Genomic DNA, 20,160 nt, shown 5'->3' with positions numbered 1-20,160 from the left:
TTGCTGCAGAATACCCAGCCTCTGACCTGCTCTTGTAGCCACAGTATTTATGTGGCTGGTGCAGTTAAGTTTCTGGTCAATGGTGACCCCCAGGATGTTGATGGTGGGGGATTCGGCGATGCTATTGCCATTGAATGTCAAGGGGATATAGTTAGACTCTCTCTTGTTGGCGATGGTCATTGCCTGGCACTTGTCTAGCACGAATGTTACTTGCAACTTATCAGCCCAAGCCTGGATGTTGTCCAGGTCTTGTTGCATGTGGGCATGGACTGCTTCATTATCTGAGGGGTTGCGAATGGAACTGAATACTGTGCAATCATCAGCGAACATCCCCATTTATGACCTTATGATGGAGGGAAGATCATTGATGAAGCAGCTGAAGATGGCTGGACCTAGGACACTGCCCTGAGGAACTCCTGCAGCAATGTCCTGGGCTGAGATGATTGGCCTCCAACAACCACTACCACCTTCCTTTATGCTAGGTATGAATCCAGCCACTGGAGAGTTTTCCCCCTGATTCCCATTGACTTCAATTTTACTTGGGCTCCTTGGTGCCACACTCGGTCAAATGCTGCCTTGATGTCAAGGGCAGTCACTCTCGTCTCACCTCTGGAATTAAGCTCTTTTGTCCATGTTTGGACCAAGGCTGTAATGAGGTCTGGAGCCAAGTGGTCCTGGCAGAACCCAAACTGAGCATCGGTGAGCAGGTTATTGGTGAGTAAGCGCCGCTTGATAGCGCTGTTGACGACTTCTTCCATCACTTTGCTGATGTTTGAGAGTAGACTGATGGGGCGGTAATTGGTCGGATTGGATTTGTCCTGCTTTTTGTGGACAGGACATACCTGGGCAATTTTCCGTATTTTCGGATAGATATAGCTGTAAGTTCTATCTTTCATTACTTGATTTGAGGCAGGCTATACAATGACAGAACTGCCTGGCTTAGTCCAATAGCCCATTCTCATATTGCAGTGACCACCTCGCCCCGAGGGATTCCACATCCCACGCCAACAGTTCACACCGTTGACATCTTGGCAATGCCACAGACTTTGAGCCTTGAGACTGATCCTCAAAGATTTTCCCTTGCTTGGATGAGTGCAGCTCCAACAACACTCAAGAAGCTCGACACCATCCAAGATAAAGCAGCCCGCTTGATTGGCACCCCATCCACCACTCTAAACATTCACTCCCTTCACCACCAGCGCACTGTGGCTGCAGTGTGTACCATCCACAGGATGCACTGCAGCAACTCACCAAGGCTTCTTCGACAGCACCTCCCAAACCCGCGACCTCTACCACCTAGAAGGACAAGAGCAGCAGGCACATGGGAACAACACCACCTGCACGTTCCCCTCCAAGTCACACACCATCCCGACTTGGAAATATATCGCCGTTCCTTCATAGTCGCTGGGTCAAAATCCTGGAACTCCCTTCCCAACAGCACTGTGGGAGAACCGTCACCACACGGACTGCAGCGGTTCAAGAAGGCGGCTCACCACCACCTTCTCGATGGCAATTAGGGATGGGCAATAAATGCCGGCCTCGCCAGCGACGCCCACATCCCGTGAACGAATACAAAAAAAAAAAAATTTTCCAAGTGGTATGAAGCATATAATGCAGTCTGACAAATGTCAGGAGACACCTTGAAAAATAAAAAGGAGAGTCGACTGAAGAATACTGAAATAAAATGTGAGAAGATAAAAATGAAAACAGTGAACAAATAGAAAAAGGCAACATCTGATGGGAAATGATCACTTGTTTATTCTCTTTTAAAAATTCAAACTACTTATTCTTTGGGGAATAAATCTTTCAGCATCCTTCTGGCCCTTGGACCATTTCCCAGGCCTTGCCACATCTGAACTGACCACCAGAAAGTCTGTGAAATTAGTGCAAGTTGACAGTGCTTATGATTTTTTTCATCCTTCCTTCTAGGGGAAAAAATACCTCCCCTCCACACAGCACCTATCCTACATGACCCTGCTGAGGTCACAAACTCCAAAGGGCAAAGAAATAGTACACCTGCCCACTGTGATGCACCACTTACTGTTTGCTAACCTAACAAAAAACAATAATTATAGATTTATTGACCGGTTGATTAATCCAAAAGGCAAAAAAAATCCTCAATGCAGTTGCAATTGCAAACGTGCTGTTTCAAGACTTGTGGCATTTGTCACAGCTTTGAGATTGTAAATGATATCAGTGATTCAATTTATTAAATCTGAACTATAGCTACTAATGTGAGGCACTTGAAATTTAAGCAATGATGTTTACAAAGTTGAAGAATCTGTAATGAAGCTGAGGCGTGACCCCAGGTACTCAAAACTATTCATTTCCAAGAGGTGAGAGGGACTTAAGCACAGGATTCCTTTCAAACATTTTCCATATTCCTACCTTCAATAACACCTCGTTCCAAGGCCAGGAATGAATGGTGAATACAGCAGATTGCAATTTGAAGTTCTCTAAAGCCAGTGTGCAATAATACCCATAAATTCAAAAGTCATCAGACATTCTTTCCCACAGTGAAAATGCATTATACACTCTTAATAGCTTTCTCCCTTAAAACTTCCTATTCAGAACATACCAATTGACAAGAATTCTGCAAAATATGTACATTGAATAATACAAGCCACACAGAAAAGAGTTTACTTTAGTGCTCGTTGCACATATGTTGTTATAATAAACCTTACAATGTCAGATTAGAACACAAACCTAAGAAGTGTTTCATGTCACTAAGCATTTTGAACATGCCCTATTATGCAAAACGGTATGTTTTTAAACTGAAAAACTTAGGGGCAGGAATTGGTCCTCGTTAGTCCATTTTACAGGTGGAAAACAGGGGAGCAAAAGGACCAATTTTGGGCCACTATGTTCCGCGCCCAATCTGTGACTGCGCCACCATTTTGGTAAAGACGGCTTTACAGGCATCCCTGACACCAGCCTGAAACGGGTGTTAGGCCCCTTGCACATTCAAATCAGGGGCCTAACACCTGTTTGAGGACCCCTGCCGGAAAATCGTGTGTCCGGGGGATATATGTGGCACCAACAGAAGTACACTCGAAGACTTAACCACTTCACTAATATAAAAGTGTTACGGGTACTCTTGCACAATGTTTAAACTAGCTTCTAAAAGGAGTTAGTTTGGCTCAAGAGACTTTGCAATTTAAGTGATGTTAAGGGCACTGTTCCGAGTCGACTTGTGCTACTGATCTCAGAGAATGTTCTGGTCCTAGGAACAAATCTTGTCAGAAGCTGTTCTGCCATGTGGTCAACTGCATTGGTCTTCTCCCCTCTAAACAAATATCAAGTTACAATATCCATTTAATTCTAACACGTATTACAAAAAAACCCAGAAAAATAATGGTTGATTAGTGTGAATTATACAAGCGTATTCTGTTTTTTTGCTACTATGTGTATAAATGCCACAAAAAGACCCAAAAGGATCCCATTCACACAATCGGCACTTTATCCCGATTATATGTCACTTTTTGTAACATATCTAAAATCCGTTCTCCCTTCTTATTTTCCATTCTACACCACATGTAATACTTCATAGAGATGTTCAATTGTTCCTGAAAAAGGGTGCGCAAGGGGTGCAGCAGACACTCTCTGCATGTGGACGCAGGGACCACTTGAAATTCATGCTGGGTCCTAATTATCATGGGTCAGGCATGCAGCCAGCATCAGCCACGCTGCTTTTGGCTGCAAGCCTTTTTGGGAGGCCAAGAAATCAGGCATCTCTGACGCCATTTAAAGGTATCCTGCACCTCTTAAAGGGGAGGAGGAAACGCTTGTGAACAGTGAAATGACTGCAAGACCTGTAGATCGGGCCCGCAGGTTCTCCGATGCCATTTAGGAGGCCCTGGTCCAGGTGGTGGACAGGAGGAGGGAGGTCATGTTCTCCTCGGGGAAAGGTGGGGGGGGGGGGAAAGAGGTCAGAAAGCCCTCCAGGCAACACCTCCGCTGCCAGTGGGAAGAGATCGCAGAGGAGGTCAGTGCCAAGAGCTTAGCTCCCTGGATATGGTTGCAATGCAGAAAAAAGTTCAATGACCTCATCAGAGTTGTCATGGTAAGGATCTTACCTCTCGCTTCAATTACTCTCTCCTCACACTTCCACCACCTGCAGCCACAATACTCCCCTCCCTTCACTCTCCTACAATCACTGCACCACACTTCACTCCAACTCCTTCTCCTACTCACACCACGATTGCAACCCTCACTTCCACACCTCGCATCTTCCACACATCATACAAACTATTCCACCATGACAGGCACATTCTCAAAACACTTCACGAGGCTGTTCTTTCTTGCGGCAGGAGGTCGCGCACAACATAGGGCAGGAGGTCGCGCACAACATAGGGCAGGAGGTCGCGCACAACATACGGCAGGAGGTCGCGCACAACATAGGGCAGGAGGTCGCGCACAACATAGGGCAGGAGGTCGCGCACAACATACGGCAGGAGGTCGCGCACAACGTGTGGCAGCAGGTCGCGCACGACTGGAGGAGACGACTGGAGGAGGCCAAACCCGCCTGTACACTCTTTCCCCCCTGGGAGAAGGTGATGGCCTCCTTGGTGAAATGCCGCCGACTCACACAGTGAAGTTGAGGTATGAGAAGTGCTCCTGCAGACTCGCTGTGGGTAGGGCCTCCTTTGCAGTGCCCTCCTCCCCCAGCTGCTCCTCCTCTCTCCTGTTTTCTTTGCTGCCCACTCTCATCCTCCAGCCCCAAAGGCATACCTCCCAGACCACCCATGACTGCAAAAAAACTGTTTTGAAGGCAGACAAATGCAGTGCAGCACCAGCACAAAGTTGTTCCCAGAAGTCAGAATTCAGTTGTTGAATGCAAAAAATAACCAACAATAGGCCCAGAACTTAACCAACAGCCTAAGTGGACAAACCAGCAACTAACCTTTATGGAGAGGATGAGCCCTTTAAATAGCACTCCTGGAAGGTCCTTCCTGTTAACGCCATAAGTTGCCAAGCAAGTTGATTACATGGTGAGTCAGGTTCGTCCCGAGCAGTTCCGTAACACAGGACTTTGTGCTCTACGGGCTGTTCCCGGGGACGCACACCGAGACAGACATCAACTGCTGCTGGAAGACCATCAACTCGGTGAAAGAAGCCCTTTGGTCTGCCTGAAACCTGCTGGTCTTCCGGTGCAAGGAGCTGTCCTCGACCGAGTGGTGCAGACTGGCACATTCCAAGGTCCAGGACTACGTGCTCAGGGACGCACTGAAGCTGGGTGCGGCCGCCGCAAAGCCTATGTGAGGAAAGGCAACCGTTTAGAGCCTTCCCGCCATTGTATTCCAAGGGGCTGCAATCAGGGAAAACCCCCCACGGGCAGAATGTAAAATTCAAATTGATGTAATGTACCTGTAATGAATCTGTAATCAATAATCTGTATTGAGTATAATGCAATGAGGCACCCTAGAGTGTCATGAACTGTAATTATGCACAATGTGTTCATTGAACTGCACTTGATGTAACCTGCAAATTGTATAATCTGTATTGTGTACGTTTGGAATGTGATATGACAACTGTATTGTATGTTTTGCTGCAAATTTTATGAATAAAGTATATTTTATGAAAAAAAAGTGAGTCAGGTGCTGGGGCAGCCCAATTTCACAAAAGAGACTTACAACAAGCGTAGGACCCTTATTTAAATATATTATCATGATCGTTTTATCTGCTTCCAACGTGTGTCCTGGGCATCTATGGAGGAGCCCGATCCAATATGATGGGCAGAATACTTCCGGCGCAGAATGAGCGCGCCCGCTTTGCCTGCCATATTGGATCCTTAGGCGCCCATTTTGCACCTGTAAAACGGGTGCAGGGCGATCGAATTTCTCGGCCCATATATTTTGGCTAAAAGATAAAAGCTGCAAATACTGAAATTGCTTTTTCTCTGAAATATTTTTCTCAAATTTATGCTGGTCTGCTACTAATTCAAGTTCTTTTATCTGCAGGACACACAAATCCATTCTCTTCCCCGTTTAAGTGTTAAACAATCAGTTTGTTTCCAATGCCCGAAGGCAGGCAGCATCTTTCCCTCCAACACTAACAATGTGCAGAAAACAGCAGAGTGACACCTGGTGGGGATCACTGAGATTTGCTTATACTTTTATTGAGAGTAAATGATCAAACAATCTATATTATACTTTTACAACCTCTTTATTACGAATCAGTATATCAGCACTTGATTCTAATACGGATTATGACTTTGTATTGTTCTAAAACTCAATTTTACAACAGAATTAAAGCCATGCACAGAAAGTTAAACATTTTAAAAACCAGTATTAAAACGAACCATTTAAACAAATATGGGTTGACATGTTACTCCCTGCTACAAATGAAAGTTACCATTATATTTAAATGTAAAACCAAAGGCAAAGCTCGCTCTCACTGAATACGAGTGGCAGTTTTTACATTTACTCTCCGTACATTGCAAGAGCCCAACTGTAAGCCTGTGTTACAGCACTGGAGCAACAAATGGACTACACACATGAGGTTGCTTGCAAGCAACAATTCATAATTTTATTCTCTCACCATCGTATCTTCTCCAATGGCTGAGAAGTGCCCAGCAGACCACAGTGCAGCCCCTCCCACATCCTGAAAAACAGCAGTCAGTGCCGCTGGAGGCCAGGCTTACTTTGTTTCCTCCAGAAGTACCTGCAGGAACACCTCTTTCGTTGGGACTTGGCATCACTAGAGGCACCAGCACTGCTTTGTTTATCTTATAGACCTGCTGCCAGGGTGTGGATGGAGATACAAGGTGGCAACACACTGATGGGTTCCGATACCCCTCTCATGAAGCGCCTCAGAATGCTTCACTACATTAAGCATGTTATATAAGTGCAAGTTCTTCTGTCAATTGAAACAGTGAAGTTTTACTGGTTTGTCCAAGTCATCTGAATCCTAGGCTGCGTTACGTACTTGATACATACTCCATCCTGTGCTGCTCTATATAAAATACACAGGAAGAGAGCAGCACCGTAGATTGCTGGCAAACAGTACCACACAGGTTTAGGATGTGGGTTCAGTCACAATCTTCCATTCATTTAGGGATATTTTTTCCTCTGTTCTCTAATGTTAGTGAATAAATCTCCACGACCATAAAGTGGCATTCCCAACCTCAACTTGCTTTTGTTGTGACCTTAATGACCAAAGGAAAATATACTCCTCACTTATTGATCTTTATTGCTTCACTGCTGGCTAGGTAATTTGCCACTCAGAAGCAACAGGCAAGCTGGAAGGAGAGTGACTATAGACCGTTTACCCCATCACCTAAAACTGAGTGCTGCCCTGATGGGAGATCTGGAAGCCGATCACCCACTTTTAGGCAGTGATCAGGGGAAAGCTTATGGAAAGAGAGAAAGTTACAAGACATGCAAGGGTAGCTAATCAGGAAGAGAGAGGACAACAAATCACCACTGGCAAATGCCAGTGGGGCCCACAGGGGAAGGCAGCACTGTCTGACACCATGGCTACTCACAGTAAAGTTGTATGATATTATGCTCACATCACCGAAAGATGTAAAAGAAAAGGGGGTTTCTATTGTGTCCAAAAAAGTAATTATTCACTCACCCTCCCCGTCTGTGGCATAACCTGGCAGCTAGCTTCAGAGGAGCATTGCTGAAGGCCTTTGGGCTATCACACATTCACATGGTTGGTGCAAGAACTAGGCGACCCATCACAGAAGAAAACAAACTAAATAGAGCCTGACTCTCAATTTTCCATGATTTTTTGAGTATCAGCAGTTGGAACCATGAAATAGTGACAAAGGTCATTAGCGAAAGGCAGACTCTGAATACATTTTAAGACTATAACGGAATCAGAGTTTATGTTGTCAAACCACAAGAATGTCACCAGGGAGAACTCAGTCTAATCTAACTATTCTTTTAATCTAACAATTGTAGCCAGACATGTTCAGAAGGTTTCCCAGACCTGTCGAATCTGACATTACATACTTGCCATTGACTGACTTTTGAAAATGATAGCAATTTTTACATTGCAAGATAGGAAGATGGGTATATTAAAAGAAACTAGGATGAAAGCTTTGATCATAGCTCTTCCCTGGCTTAGCTAGTAAATGCACCAGCCAATGTGAAACGATACAATACAGACCAGGAACGTCCGATCTGCAATCATTTGTCTATACTGAATTAGCTGATCTCAGGCATACTGCGAATTGACCTTAACACCCCCGGACCAAGGAGGAGAAATACAAAATTAGCTAAAGTTCTCATTCCAGTCACCATCCAGTCACCTGCTGGAAAAGGATCCATCTGTGGACACTGGCTGAGGATAGGATCGAGCTCAGTTGTGCTCCCTTTTGCGATCAAATAGCTGACGATTGCTCACTAGGCTAATACAAGAAAGACGGCCAGTTGGGTAAGGGGCTGGACTGAAAGCTGGCACAATGGAACCATATCCCAGCATGAATCGGCGCCTTCATGAGCGGAAGGAAGAAACTGGAGGGGGAGGGAAAATTCTAAAAAAAGACTTTTTCCATTGTTGGACAGGAAGGGCCTCAAATACCAGCAATTATTTTATAATGTGATATGGAATAATTAAATATCCTGTACATGAAAGACCATAAAGGCCTGAATTGTACCAAACTTAGAAAAAGTGAAGTATTCAGTATTGCATTCATCTGAAATTGTAGATGCATATTTCTGCTATTGCAAAATCACTTCACTAATTAACTGAAGATGGATAGGCTGTTGATAGAAAATAGAAGATACCTGGAAATGATTACTGGGCAATAATGTCATGAACTGTCTGAGCCCAATCAGATCAATTGACCCCAAGATACAATACTGTCTTGAAATTGCTCTTATATAGGAATAATAATGCTACTTGCATTTATATGGTGCCCTGTCACGTCAAAACATCTAAAATTACAATGCAGTGGCTGTTGTCATCTGAGAGTTGGATAAGGGAGGAGAGCAACATAGGTGGATGGCATGGTCAACCATATCAAACGCTGAGGAGAGGTAGAGGAGGACAATGAGAATAAATGGACCACAGTCATAGTTACAGAAGATGTCCTTCAAGACTTTGGCCAGGACAATCTTGGTGTTGTGAGAAGGGTAGAAGTGTACAGGACTGATTCAAACAGGGAGTTTTGAGCAAGATGGGCAAGAGGGAGGTATCAATCCATTCAAGGACTATAAGAGAAGAAACGGAGTTTAGGGATGTGGTGTAGTTGGATATGATGGGCAAACGGAGTCTTGGTTAAATGTTTTATCTATAAAGAACTTGCATTGATATAACACCTTTCACGACGTACCCAAGTGTTTTACAGTCAATGAAGTACTGTTGTAATGTAAGGAATCCTGGCAGCCAATTTATGTACAGCAGGGTCCCAGAATTAGCAATGAGATAAATGACCAGATAATCTGTTTTAGTATGTTGGTTGAGGGATAAATATTGGCCATGACACCAGGAGTACTCTCTGATAGGGTTAGATGAAGAGGGATAGGAGGAGGCTCGTATGGAGCATAAACGCCGGCATAGACCAGTTGGGCCGAATGGCCTGTTTCTGAGCTGTAGACATGATGTAACTTAATATATCTCCTGCTCTTCTTTGAATAGTACCAGGGGATCCACCCGAGATGGCAGATAGGGCATTGGTTTAACATCTCATCTGAAAGACCAGCATCTCTGACAGTGCAGCACTCCTTCAGTCAGCCTAGATTATATGCTCAAATCTCCAGGGGTGGGGATTGAACCTATGTCGTTCTGAGGCAAGAATGTTAATATTGAGCCAAGTTTTATACCTGTTAACACAGTCTACAGGATGGGAGTTTGCTTTAAAGAACCATAAATTCATAAAAAAAGGTCACAAGGTAATTACAGATGAGGAAGGCCATTCAGCCCATCTTAGTTCATCTATCCAGGAAGACCCTAAAGTCCCCCCATTATCGTTTAAATGATACCAGAGATCCTGCCTCCATTACTCTATCCAGGAGTCCATTCCATTTATTTATTTATTACACTGTGTAAAGAAAAACTTCTTGATATCAGTCCTAAATAGGTCTTTTACTCTTTTGACCTTGTGTCCCTTTGTCCTATTCTCACAAAATTACCTTTTCCATATCATTCACTATCTTATACACCTCTATAAAATCACTTCTCAGATGCCTCCTTTCAAGGCTGAAAAACCCAATTTTCTCTCCAATCTTGCCTCATAATTCAGACCTCTAACCTAAGGGTCAGCCTGATGGCTCTTCTCTGCACTGCCTCCAATGTTTGAATATCTCCCTTATGTCCCAGTGACCAGAACTGATCACAGAACTCGAAGTGTGATCTGACCAACACACTATAGAGGTTGATCACAATTTCCTCTGATGTTGGCTATTTATTTCATCGTTCTATTGGCTTTGTTGATTGCTGCTCTGCATTGATTGGATCTGTTGAGTAAAGAGTCTAATAAGACTCCTAGCTTTCTTTCAACCTCATCCGTAGCTATTTGAAAACCATACATGGAGTACATGGGTTGCCCATTTTTGCTTATTAAGTGCAGTCTGCACTTTACACTTGTCCACATCAAATTTCATCTGCCATTATTCCATCCATTTACATATTTTGTCCAACTCATTCTGTAATTTCTAAACTGCCTCCTCTGATTCCAATGCCCCTCCTAGTTTGGTAGAAGATTCAGGGGTGATCTGAACGAGGTGTTCAAAATGTTAAAAAGATTCAATAGGGTAGACACAGAGAATCTATTTCCTCTGATGAGGGAATCAAGACCCAGGAGACAAAGGGGGAAAAAATTGGATAAGGGCCGTTTTTGGGCGTGGGTAGCGTGATGTGCTATTACCCCGCGCCCAATGATCCCTGCGCAGGCAGGACACAAGTTTCAGCCCATCCAAGGACTTACCTGCAATCAGCATTCCATTCCAGGCCTTGCATGTGGAATCAATGCAATTTGTGCTTTCCACCACTAGAGGGATCTCAATCTCTTAAAGGTAGCTGGTATCTGTTATTTGCTGAAAATAACAGTCTACTGTCTGCACAGAGTCTGAACGGAGATCAGACATCGCACACATAAAACACAGATGCAGGTCCTATTCCTATGTTTACACACTGATGAGTTATGTTAAAACATTGAATAAAGGTTGCGCACTACTAAATCCCACATCCTCCAATCTGCATGCCAGACCTCACCAATCCGCCGATCTGAGTTGGTACCAGGCCTGCGAGAGTGCGTGCACCAAGGTTCTCTGCTGATGCACCAGAGGCCTTGGTGCAAGAGGTGGACAGAAGGAGGGACATCCTATATCCGCAGTGGGGGGGGGGGGGGGAGGGGACAAGAGGCGCACAGCATCATGAACATTGATGCAGTGCAGGAAGAAGTTCAATGCTTTGACATGAGTGGTCAAGGTGAATGAGGTCAACTGTCAAGTGGTGTCTACTGCCAACTGCACCATGCACTACACCCCCCATCACCCACATACCAACAAACTCTTTCCATCAGTACTCAACTCTTCCAATCAGATGCTTCCTCTCACCCTTAAACATTACCACTGTTGTAAGCCGCCCACCCACAACTCACAGGCCGCACACACTGGCAGCTATTCAACCATGACAGGCACATCACCCAAACGTCCCACTTTCTTGCAGGAGAAGGTGGCACATATCAGGAGGCAACAAAGTGGCAGTGGCATTCAGCCCCTCGAGCCTGTTCCGCCATTCAATGAGATACTAGTGGACCTGTGACCTCACTCCATCGACCCGCCTTAGCCCCATATCCCTTAATACCCTTGATTCACAGAAATCTATCAATCTCAGATTTGACATTCACAAGTGAGCTAGCATCAACTGCCGTCTGCAGAAGAGCTTTCCAAACGTCTCCCACCCTTTGCGTGTAGAAGCATTTCCTAACTTCACTCCTGCACGTCCTGGCTCTAAGTGTAAGGCTATGTCCCCTAGTCCGAGTATTCAAGTATAGGAGACCTCCAAAAATAGTTACAAATGTCTCAGCAGCCAGAAGCAATAATCCAGCCACTAACCTGTAAATCCTGCATGGTCCCATTAAATAGCATTGGTGCGGGGTCCTCCAGGCACTCTAAGACATGTTCAGATGGTCGGGGTTAAAACTGTGCGTTGAGTTCAGCGCTAAGTCCCAAAATGTGTCTATCACTTTAAATCAGCGTTGCACACTGATTGAAGCCATTTTCTCCCTACTTTACATGATTCCAGCGTTCGTTATCTGCGCCTGCGCTAACTCCTATACCAAGATGGCATCCGGCGCACATCACACTGGAAACGTGCGTGCGCATTCGACACACCATCTTGGATGTCGGAGAGACCGTGTAGCGCTGAAACAACAGGCACTACACGGCCCAATTTAGCAGCCATAAACTTAAAATTCGAGCTAGGCCATTCAGAAGTGCAATCAGGAAGCACCTTTTCACATAAAGGGTAGTGGAAACTTCGAATTCTCTGCCCCAAAAGGCTGTGAATGCTGGGCGACAATTGGAGCTTTAAAGACCAAGATCGATAGATTTTTGTTGGGTAAGGGTATCAAGGGATATGGAGCTGTGGTGGGTAAATGGAGTCATGGTAGAGATCAGCCGTGATCTCATTGAATGGCACAACAGTCTCGAGGGGCTGAATGGCCTACTCCTATTCCTATGTAAGAGCTGCAAATTAGGCCAATTTGCATTGAGTTTCTGAATCCATGTGATTTACAAACAGCATTTGTCCCAGTACTGATCCCTGGGGCACCCACTCAGTACCCCAACCCCCCACCCCTCCCAACCCAGATGTAGTCCATCTAAGAAATGCCCCTTGTTTTCCACCCCTCAGCCAATTTTTTTTTAGCTAATGCCAAGATTTACCCTGAATCCCCAGAGCTTTGAGCTTAGTTAGTAGTCTTTTGTGTGGAACTTTATCAAATGCGTTTTGGAAGTCGAGGTACAACACGTCATACAGCCTGCCACAGTCCATCTGCGAATTCACTTCTCAAAGAAGTTCGGGAAGTTGGTCAGGCAGGGATTTCCCTTTCTGAATCCATGTTGACGGCTGTTTACTAGGTTATTATTGTACAGATGATTCTCAAGGTTATTCATGACAAACAATTCCATTATTTTACACAGAACTGAAGTAAGACTAATGGATCTGTAGTTGCCTATGCCTGCTTTTACAATCCTTTTTGAATATGAGTACCACATTAGCCTGTTTCTAATCTACCGATACCTCACCAGTGTGCAATGACCTCCTCATAATGATTGTGAATGCCTCATAAATCTCCTCCCTAGTCTCTCTTAGCACTTTGGGATAAATACCATCGATCCCTGAGGATTTATTAATCATGAGACCTTTTAGCTTATCTAGGACTTCCATCTCATTTATATCAAAGTCCTTGATTTTGCCCGGGTTATTTCTGTTTGGAGAGGGTATGTGGCTCATACTTGTGAGTACTTGGGGGAAGTAATCGTATTTGCTATCTGGTGCTCATCCTGTTTCAAGTACTTTGCAACGTTTATGGCACAGGTCACACCGTGCAATTCTCTTCTGCAGAGATCATATTTGGGTGGAGGTGCCCAAGCCACAGGTCAAACCCAACCCACCTAGAGATTTCACGCCCAAATTCTGTTTGGAGGTTCTGCTGAGCCCAGGCGACACGTGGATTTCGACAGCACCTCCAAAACCCGCGACCTCTACCATCTAGAAGGACAAGGGCAGCAGGCACGTGAGAACACCACCACCTGCATGTTTCCCTCCAAGTCACACACCATCCCGACTTGGAAATATATCGCCGTTCCTTCATCGTCGCTGGGTCAAAATCCTGGAACTCCCTACCGAACAGCACTGTGGGAGAACCTTTACCACACGGACTACAGTGGTTCAAGAAGGCGGCTCACCACCACCTTCTCAAGGGCAATTAGGGGTGGACAATAAATGCCGGCCTTGTCAGCGACGCCCACATCCCATGAACGAATAAAAAAAACACCATTTGGAAAATGTCAGGTTAAGTTTGATCCATGGAGCAGAAGCAGGACTGGTTACATGATAGAGGCCAGGACTAACTAGGAGTAATGCACAGCCAGGGCTGGGCTTTCCAATGCAGCTCACGTTTATATATATTTAAATATTATGAAGCAAAAAAAATCACTTTTTGTTCTAGTTCATCTAAGAAACTGACTAAACCCTGGAGTAATACTGCTCCAGACTCAAGTCAACTGGTTTTATTATCCTAGAGAAAACCATTATTTTAAATATCTTTAATCCTTAATCCAAAAATATGAAGATGTAACTGGTTTGTTATTTATTTCTCAGGAGTTCTCTTCTGGTGGCTGAGTTTGAGGACCCCAGTCCTGTGCTTTAGATTCTTGTCTCACAATGTCTCACAACAACTATACCAGAAACTGCCCCTGCGAAAAACTGACTGCCCTCCCCTACCAGGCAAAGCATCAATCAGCAGCTCAGAAAAAACAACACGGACAAGCCACATCAGCAGTACTTCAATGTTCTGGAATTCCACATCGCTCTTCCCTTCCCGCTCCCTGATTCCTGATGAGAGTTAGAAAGACTTGCAGCAGCCTGTGGATTTAACCCGTTTCCTTCTTGCTGACTCCAGGAACCTTCTTGCCAGGCAAGAAACCTGGGATGGATTGAGGTGATATGTTCTTTCCATCCCCAGGAACCTTGAATCATTAACTTTTTTAAATAAATGATACAATTTTAAAAGTGGTGCCGGAACAGAGAGACCTGAGGGTGTACGTACACAAGTCTTTGAAGGTGGCAGGACAAGTTGAGAAGACTGTTAAAAAGGCATAGGGGATCCTGGGCTTTATAAATAGAAGCACAGAGTACAAAAGAAAGGAAATTATGTTTCACCTTTATAAAGACTGGTTAGGACCCAGCTACACGATTGTGGGCACCACACTTTAGCAAGGATGTCAAGGCCTTAGAGAGAGTGCAGAGGAGGTTTACTAGAATGGTACCAGGGAGGAGAGACTTCAGTTACATGGAGAGACTGGAGAAACTGGGGTTGTTCTCTTTAGAGCAGAGAAGGTTAAGTTGAGATTTGATAGAGGTATTCAAAATCATGAAGGGTTTTGATAGAGTAAAGAAGGAAAAACTGTTTCCAGTGGCAGAAGGGTCGGTAACCAGAGGTCACAGATTTACGGTGATTGGCAAAAGAACCAGAGGCGACATGCGGAAAAACATTTTTACACAGCAAGTTGTTATGATTTGGACTGCACTGTCTGAAAAGGTGATGGAAGCAGATTCAATAATAACTTTCAAAAGGGAAGTGGATAAATATTTGAAGGGGAAAATTTGCAAGGCTATGGAGAAAGAGCAGGGGAGTGAGACTAATTGGATAGCTCTTTCGAAGAGTTGGCACGGGCACGATGGGCTGAATGGCCTCCTTCTGTGCTATGTCATTCTATGATTCTATGGGGGACAAAATTGGATAGGGCCTATTATTGGGCAGGGGTAGTGTGATCTGCTATTACCCCGTGCCCAATGGCCCCTGCACAGGCAGGATGAGACTTTCATCAGGCCTGAGGACTTACCTGCAAGCTGCGTTCCGAATCAGCGTTGAACGAGGAGTCAATGCAATTTGCACTTTCCACCAGCAGGGAGAGCCCCAATCTCTTGAAGGCAGGCTATCTCTTAAAAATCTCTTAAAGGTAGCTGGTACCTGTTACTTGCTGAAAACAACAGTCTGCGTTCTGCACAGAGTCTGAAGGGAGATCGGATATCGCACATGCAAAACACAGATGCAGCTCCCGTCCCTACGTTTACAAACTGATGAGTTATGTTAAAACATTGAATAAAGGTTGCGCACTACTAAATCCCACATCCTCCAATCTGCATGCCAGACCTCACCAATCTGCCGATCTGAGTTTGTAACAGGCTTGTGAGAGTGCATGCACCAAGGCTCTCTGCTGATGCACTTGAGGCCTTGGTGCAAGAGGTGGACAGAAGGAGGGACATCCTATATTCGCTGGAGGGGGGGAGGCGCAAGTGGTCCTCCATATACCCAAAAGGCAGTGGGAGGCAGCGGGGGGACGACGTCAATGCCAGGCTAACAGCATCATCAACACGGATGCAGTGCAGGAAGAAGTTGAATGCTTTGACACAAGTAGTCAAGGTGAGTGAAGTCAACTGTCAAGTGGCGTCTCATACCAACTGCACCACTAGCCACATCCACTGCTCCACACACTACAACCCCCATCACCCACATATCAACAAACTCTTTCCATCAGTACTCAACTCTTCCAATCAGATGCTTCCTTTCACACTTACACATTACCACTGTTGCAAGCCGTCCACCCACAACTCACAGGCCACATACACTGGCAGCTATTCAACCATGACAGGCACATCACCCAGACACACGTCCCGCTTTCTTGCAGGAGAAGGTGGCGCATATCAGGAGGCAACAAGTGGCAGTGGCATTTAGCCCCTCAAGCCTGTTCCGTCATTCAATGAGATCATGATGGACCTGTGACCTCACTCCATATACCCGCCTTAGCCCCATGACCCTTAATACCCTTGGTTCAGAGAAATCTATCAATCTCAGATTTAGAATTCACAAGTGAGCTGGCATCAACTGCCATTTGCAGAACAGCATTCCAAACTTCTCCCACCCTTTGCGTGTAGAAGCATATCCTAACTTCACTCCTGCACATCCTGGCTCTAAATGTTAGGCTATGTCCTCTAGTATTCAAGTATAGGAGATTTCCAAAAACAGTTACAAATGTCTCGGCAACCAGAAGCAATAATCCAGCCACTAACCTGTAAATCCTACATGGTCCCTTTAAATAGCATTGGTGGGGGTCCTCCAGGCACTCTAAGACATGTTCAGATGGTTGGGGTTAACACTGTGCGTTGAGTTGAGCGTTAAGTTCCAAAATGGTGTCTATCACTTTAAATCAGCATTGCACACTAATTGTATCCATTTTCTCCCAACTTTACATGCTTCTGGCGTTTGGTATTTGCGCATGTGCTAACTACTAAACAAATGTGGCGCCTGGCGCACGTCACGCTGGAAACGTGCATGCACAGCCAAGATGCCATCTTGGACGTTGGCGAGGCCGCGTAGCGCCATATCAACGGGCAGTACTTAGCCCAATTTAGCGCCCGATGATTCGAAAGCCTTTTAAAATCTATATTTCAGATTAAAGGAGTTGCAGAGTATTTTATATATATTTTTCTAATTGTTTTTTCCCCAAATTCTTAAATGTCTGGGAGAAAACTTCTTAAAGGGCCACCAACTTCACTTTAAAAAATGGCATGTTTTGCTTACTTCTAAACAGTCACAGGGCGCTCAATTTTGAGATGGTGGCAGGTTGGCGGGGGTGAAGGTACGGGTGGCAAACCCGAGTAAACAAACCTTACCGTTTCCGATGCAATCGCAACGTAATTGATGGTGATTAAAGTTCTTTCCGGGTTTCGCGCCCGGCAACCAGCATGATTGACAGGCTGGCTGCCGACAGGAGCTGCAACGCGAGGGGGGGAGGGGGAGAGAGAGCAAGAGAGAGAGAGACAGGCAGCATCCGGCGCTGGAACGGAAGATCGGGGGTGGGAGGAGTGAAAGATCAGCGGGGAGAGTGGAAGATGGGGTGTAGAGGGGAAGATTGGGGGGGAGAGGGGAAGATCGGGGGAGGGAGAGGGGAAGATCGGGGGAGGGAGAGGGGAAGATCGGGGGAGAGGGGAAGATTGGGGGGGAGAGTGGAAGATCGGGGGGAGGGTGGACAATTGGGGGGGGAACGGGGAAGATTGGGGGGGAGAGGGGAAGATGGGGGGAGAGTGGAAGATCGGGGGAGGGAGAGGGGAAGATCGGGGGGAGAGGGGAAGATTGGAGGGAGAGTGGAAGATCGGGGGCCAGAGGGGAAGATCGGGGGCCAGAGGGGAAGATCGGGGGAGGGAGAGGGGAAGATCGGGGGAGGGAGAGAGGAAGATCGGGGGAGGGAGAGGGGAAGATCGGGGGAGGGAGAGGGGAAGATTGGGGGGAGAGGGGAAGATCGGGGGTCGGAGGGGAAGATCGGGGGCCGGAGGGGAAGATCGGGGGCCGGAGGGGAAGATCGGGGGCCGGAGGGGAAGATCGGGGGGGGGGGGAGGGGAAGATCGGAGGGGGGGGAAGATCGGGGGGGGGGAGGGGGGAAGATTGGAGGTGGGAGAGGAAGATCAGGTGGAGAGTGGAAGATCGGGGGGAGGGTTGACAATTGGGGGGGGGGAGAGGGGAAGATCAGGGGTGAGAGGGGAAGATCGGGGGGAGGGGGAAGATCAGGGGGGAGAGGGGAAGATCAGGGGGGAGAGGGGAAGATCAGGGGGGAGAGGGGAAGATCAGAGGGGAGAAGGGAAGATCAGAGGGGAGAAGGGAAGATCAGAGGGGAGAAGGGAAGATAGAGGGGAGAGGGGAAGATTAGGGGGAGAGTGGAAGATTGGGGAGAGAGGGGAAGATCGGGGGGAGAAGGGAAGATCGGGGGGACATCGGGGGGGGTGAAGAGGGGAAGATCGGGGGTGAAGAGGGGGAAATCGGGGGGGTGTAGAGGGGGAGATCGGGGGGGTGTAGAGGGGGAGATCGGGGGGGACATCGGGGGGTGAAGAGGGGGAGATCGGGGGTGAAGAGGGGGGACATCAGGGGTGAAGAGGGGGAGATCGGGGGGTGTAGAGGGGGAGATCGGGGGGTGTAGAGGGGGAGATCGGGGGAACATCAGGGGGGTGAAGAGGGGGAGATCGGGGGGACATCGGGGGTAAAGAGGGGGAGATCGGGGGGACATCGAGGGGGGGTGAAGATCAGAGAGGGAGACATCGGACATCGGAGCAGGGTGGAAAGGTAGGTTGATTTTGTGTTTTAACTTCGTGCAATGGATTTTTATTTAATTTATTTTGTTTCTTTTTGCCTGATCCAGCCCTCCATGCCTGGTTTCATTCACCAGGCGTGAATCAGAAGCCGTGGGAAAGCCACCCAGGTAAGTTAAAAATCATTGTAACTACCTAATATGTCACAAGTAAAGTGCCTTAAGTACCTCAATAAAGTACATTTGGCTCTTTAACTATCATCCGCTGGCTTTAATTGCCGGCGGGACTTCCGGACTCAGGACGCCCACCCGCACAGAGGTGCGTCCACGGGGAACTCGGAACTCGGCAGGTTGGTGCCCCCAACGCACCCACAATTTAGATGTAAAATCCAGCCCATGGTGCAACAACATTAAACCATCTGTGACATGTTATCCGTCACGTGTGTGTAACATCAGTAACGTGATGCAGGGTTTTTTCCTTCTGTGTCCAACCAAATAATAGAACTGTACTTTGCCCTTATGTGGGGTGATCTGTCGTTACAAGAGTTTCCAGAATCATCTAACGAGAAGAGAGTGTACAAATTATTTTTCCTTGCTGCAGTACTTTTTAAAAAATATATTCTTTTCATTCGGTGATTTGCTGAACAAATTATAAAACAGGAAACATCCCGAATTTACTCACCATTTCCTGGCAGCAACTATTCCAGAGACGGTCTGTGCGAGCCCAGGCGAGCTGTCAATCACCGGCTGGGGATACAGGTCATGCACAGTGTAAATAACTCGACGTTTTAGTTAGGAAAAGAGACCAGCCCTCGTACACGGCGGTCGTGTAGTCTACCGATATATTTGAGAGTTAGCAAATTTTACTAATTAAATATAAAAGTTCCCCGAGTTTAATCCATATTGATAAACTCTCCAGGTTGGCTGTAGCACTTTTTTTACCTGATCTCCTTTTCTGTTCCGGTCTTCATTAACTTATATCCATTTTTTGTCCTTTCCTTCCGCCTTAAGATATTCCGGGTCATTGTATTGGGAAAATAACCGCAGTGTGGACATACCAATAAATGAATCATAGATCACTCAGTTACTTAATGTATGTAGGTTGCACTGGCTATAAAAACTTGTAAAATGAGCATATAGTGTAGAATGTGCATATAGTGTAGAAAGAGCATATAGTGTAGAATGAGTATATAGTGTAGAATGTGCATATAGTGTAGAATGAATATATAGTGTAAAATGAGTATATAATGAGTATATAGTGTAAAATGTGCATATAGTGTAGAATGAATATATAGTGTAAAATGAGCATATAGTGTAAAATAAGCATATAGTGTAGAATGAGCATATAGTGTAGAAAGAGCATATAGTGTAGAATGAGTATATAGTGTAAAATGAG

The 20,160-nt window shown here is 45.9% G+C and overlaps 1 protein-coding gene across 3 annotated transcripts in view; it reads right to left on the bottom strand.

The window, feature by feature from the left end:
• Positions 1-19,768, bottom strand: part of LOC137324240 (bifunctional protein GlmU-like) — a 65,600-nt gene extending 45,832 nt beyond the window's left edge. Inside the window, exons 1-3 of one of the 3 annotated variants that reach the window (XR_010963564.1) lie at positions 19,707-19,768; positions 19,447-19,511; positions 4,904-5,254 (exon numbers count right to left, since the gene is read on the bottom strand). Coding sequence is in view for 2 of the 3 variants with exons in the window: in XM_067988387.1 (XP_067844488.1) it covers positions 19,447-19,449 (3 nt within the window). In the remaining variant the exon portion in view is untranslated. The other 2 variants (XM_067988387.1, XM_067988388.1) reach the window with 2 other exon arrangements.
• Between the last annotated feature and the right edge of the window lie 392 nt (positions 19,769-20,160).

Source organism: Heptranchias perlo, chromosome 8, assembly GCF_035084215.1.
Source record: "Heptranchias perlo isolate sHepPer1 chromosome 8, sHepPer1.hap1, whole genome shotgun sequence".
In the NCBI taxonomy this organism is placed as follows: domain Eukaryota; kingdom Metazoa; phylum Chordata; class Chondrichthyes; order Hexanchiformes; family Hexanchidae; genus Heptranchias; species Heptranchias perlo.
Note: the sequence above shows the minus strand (reverse complement) of the source record. Positions and strands in the feature narration are given on the sequence as shown.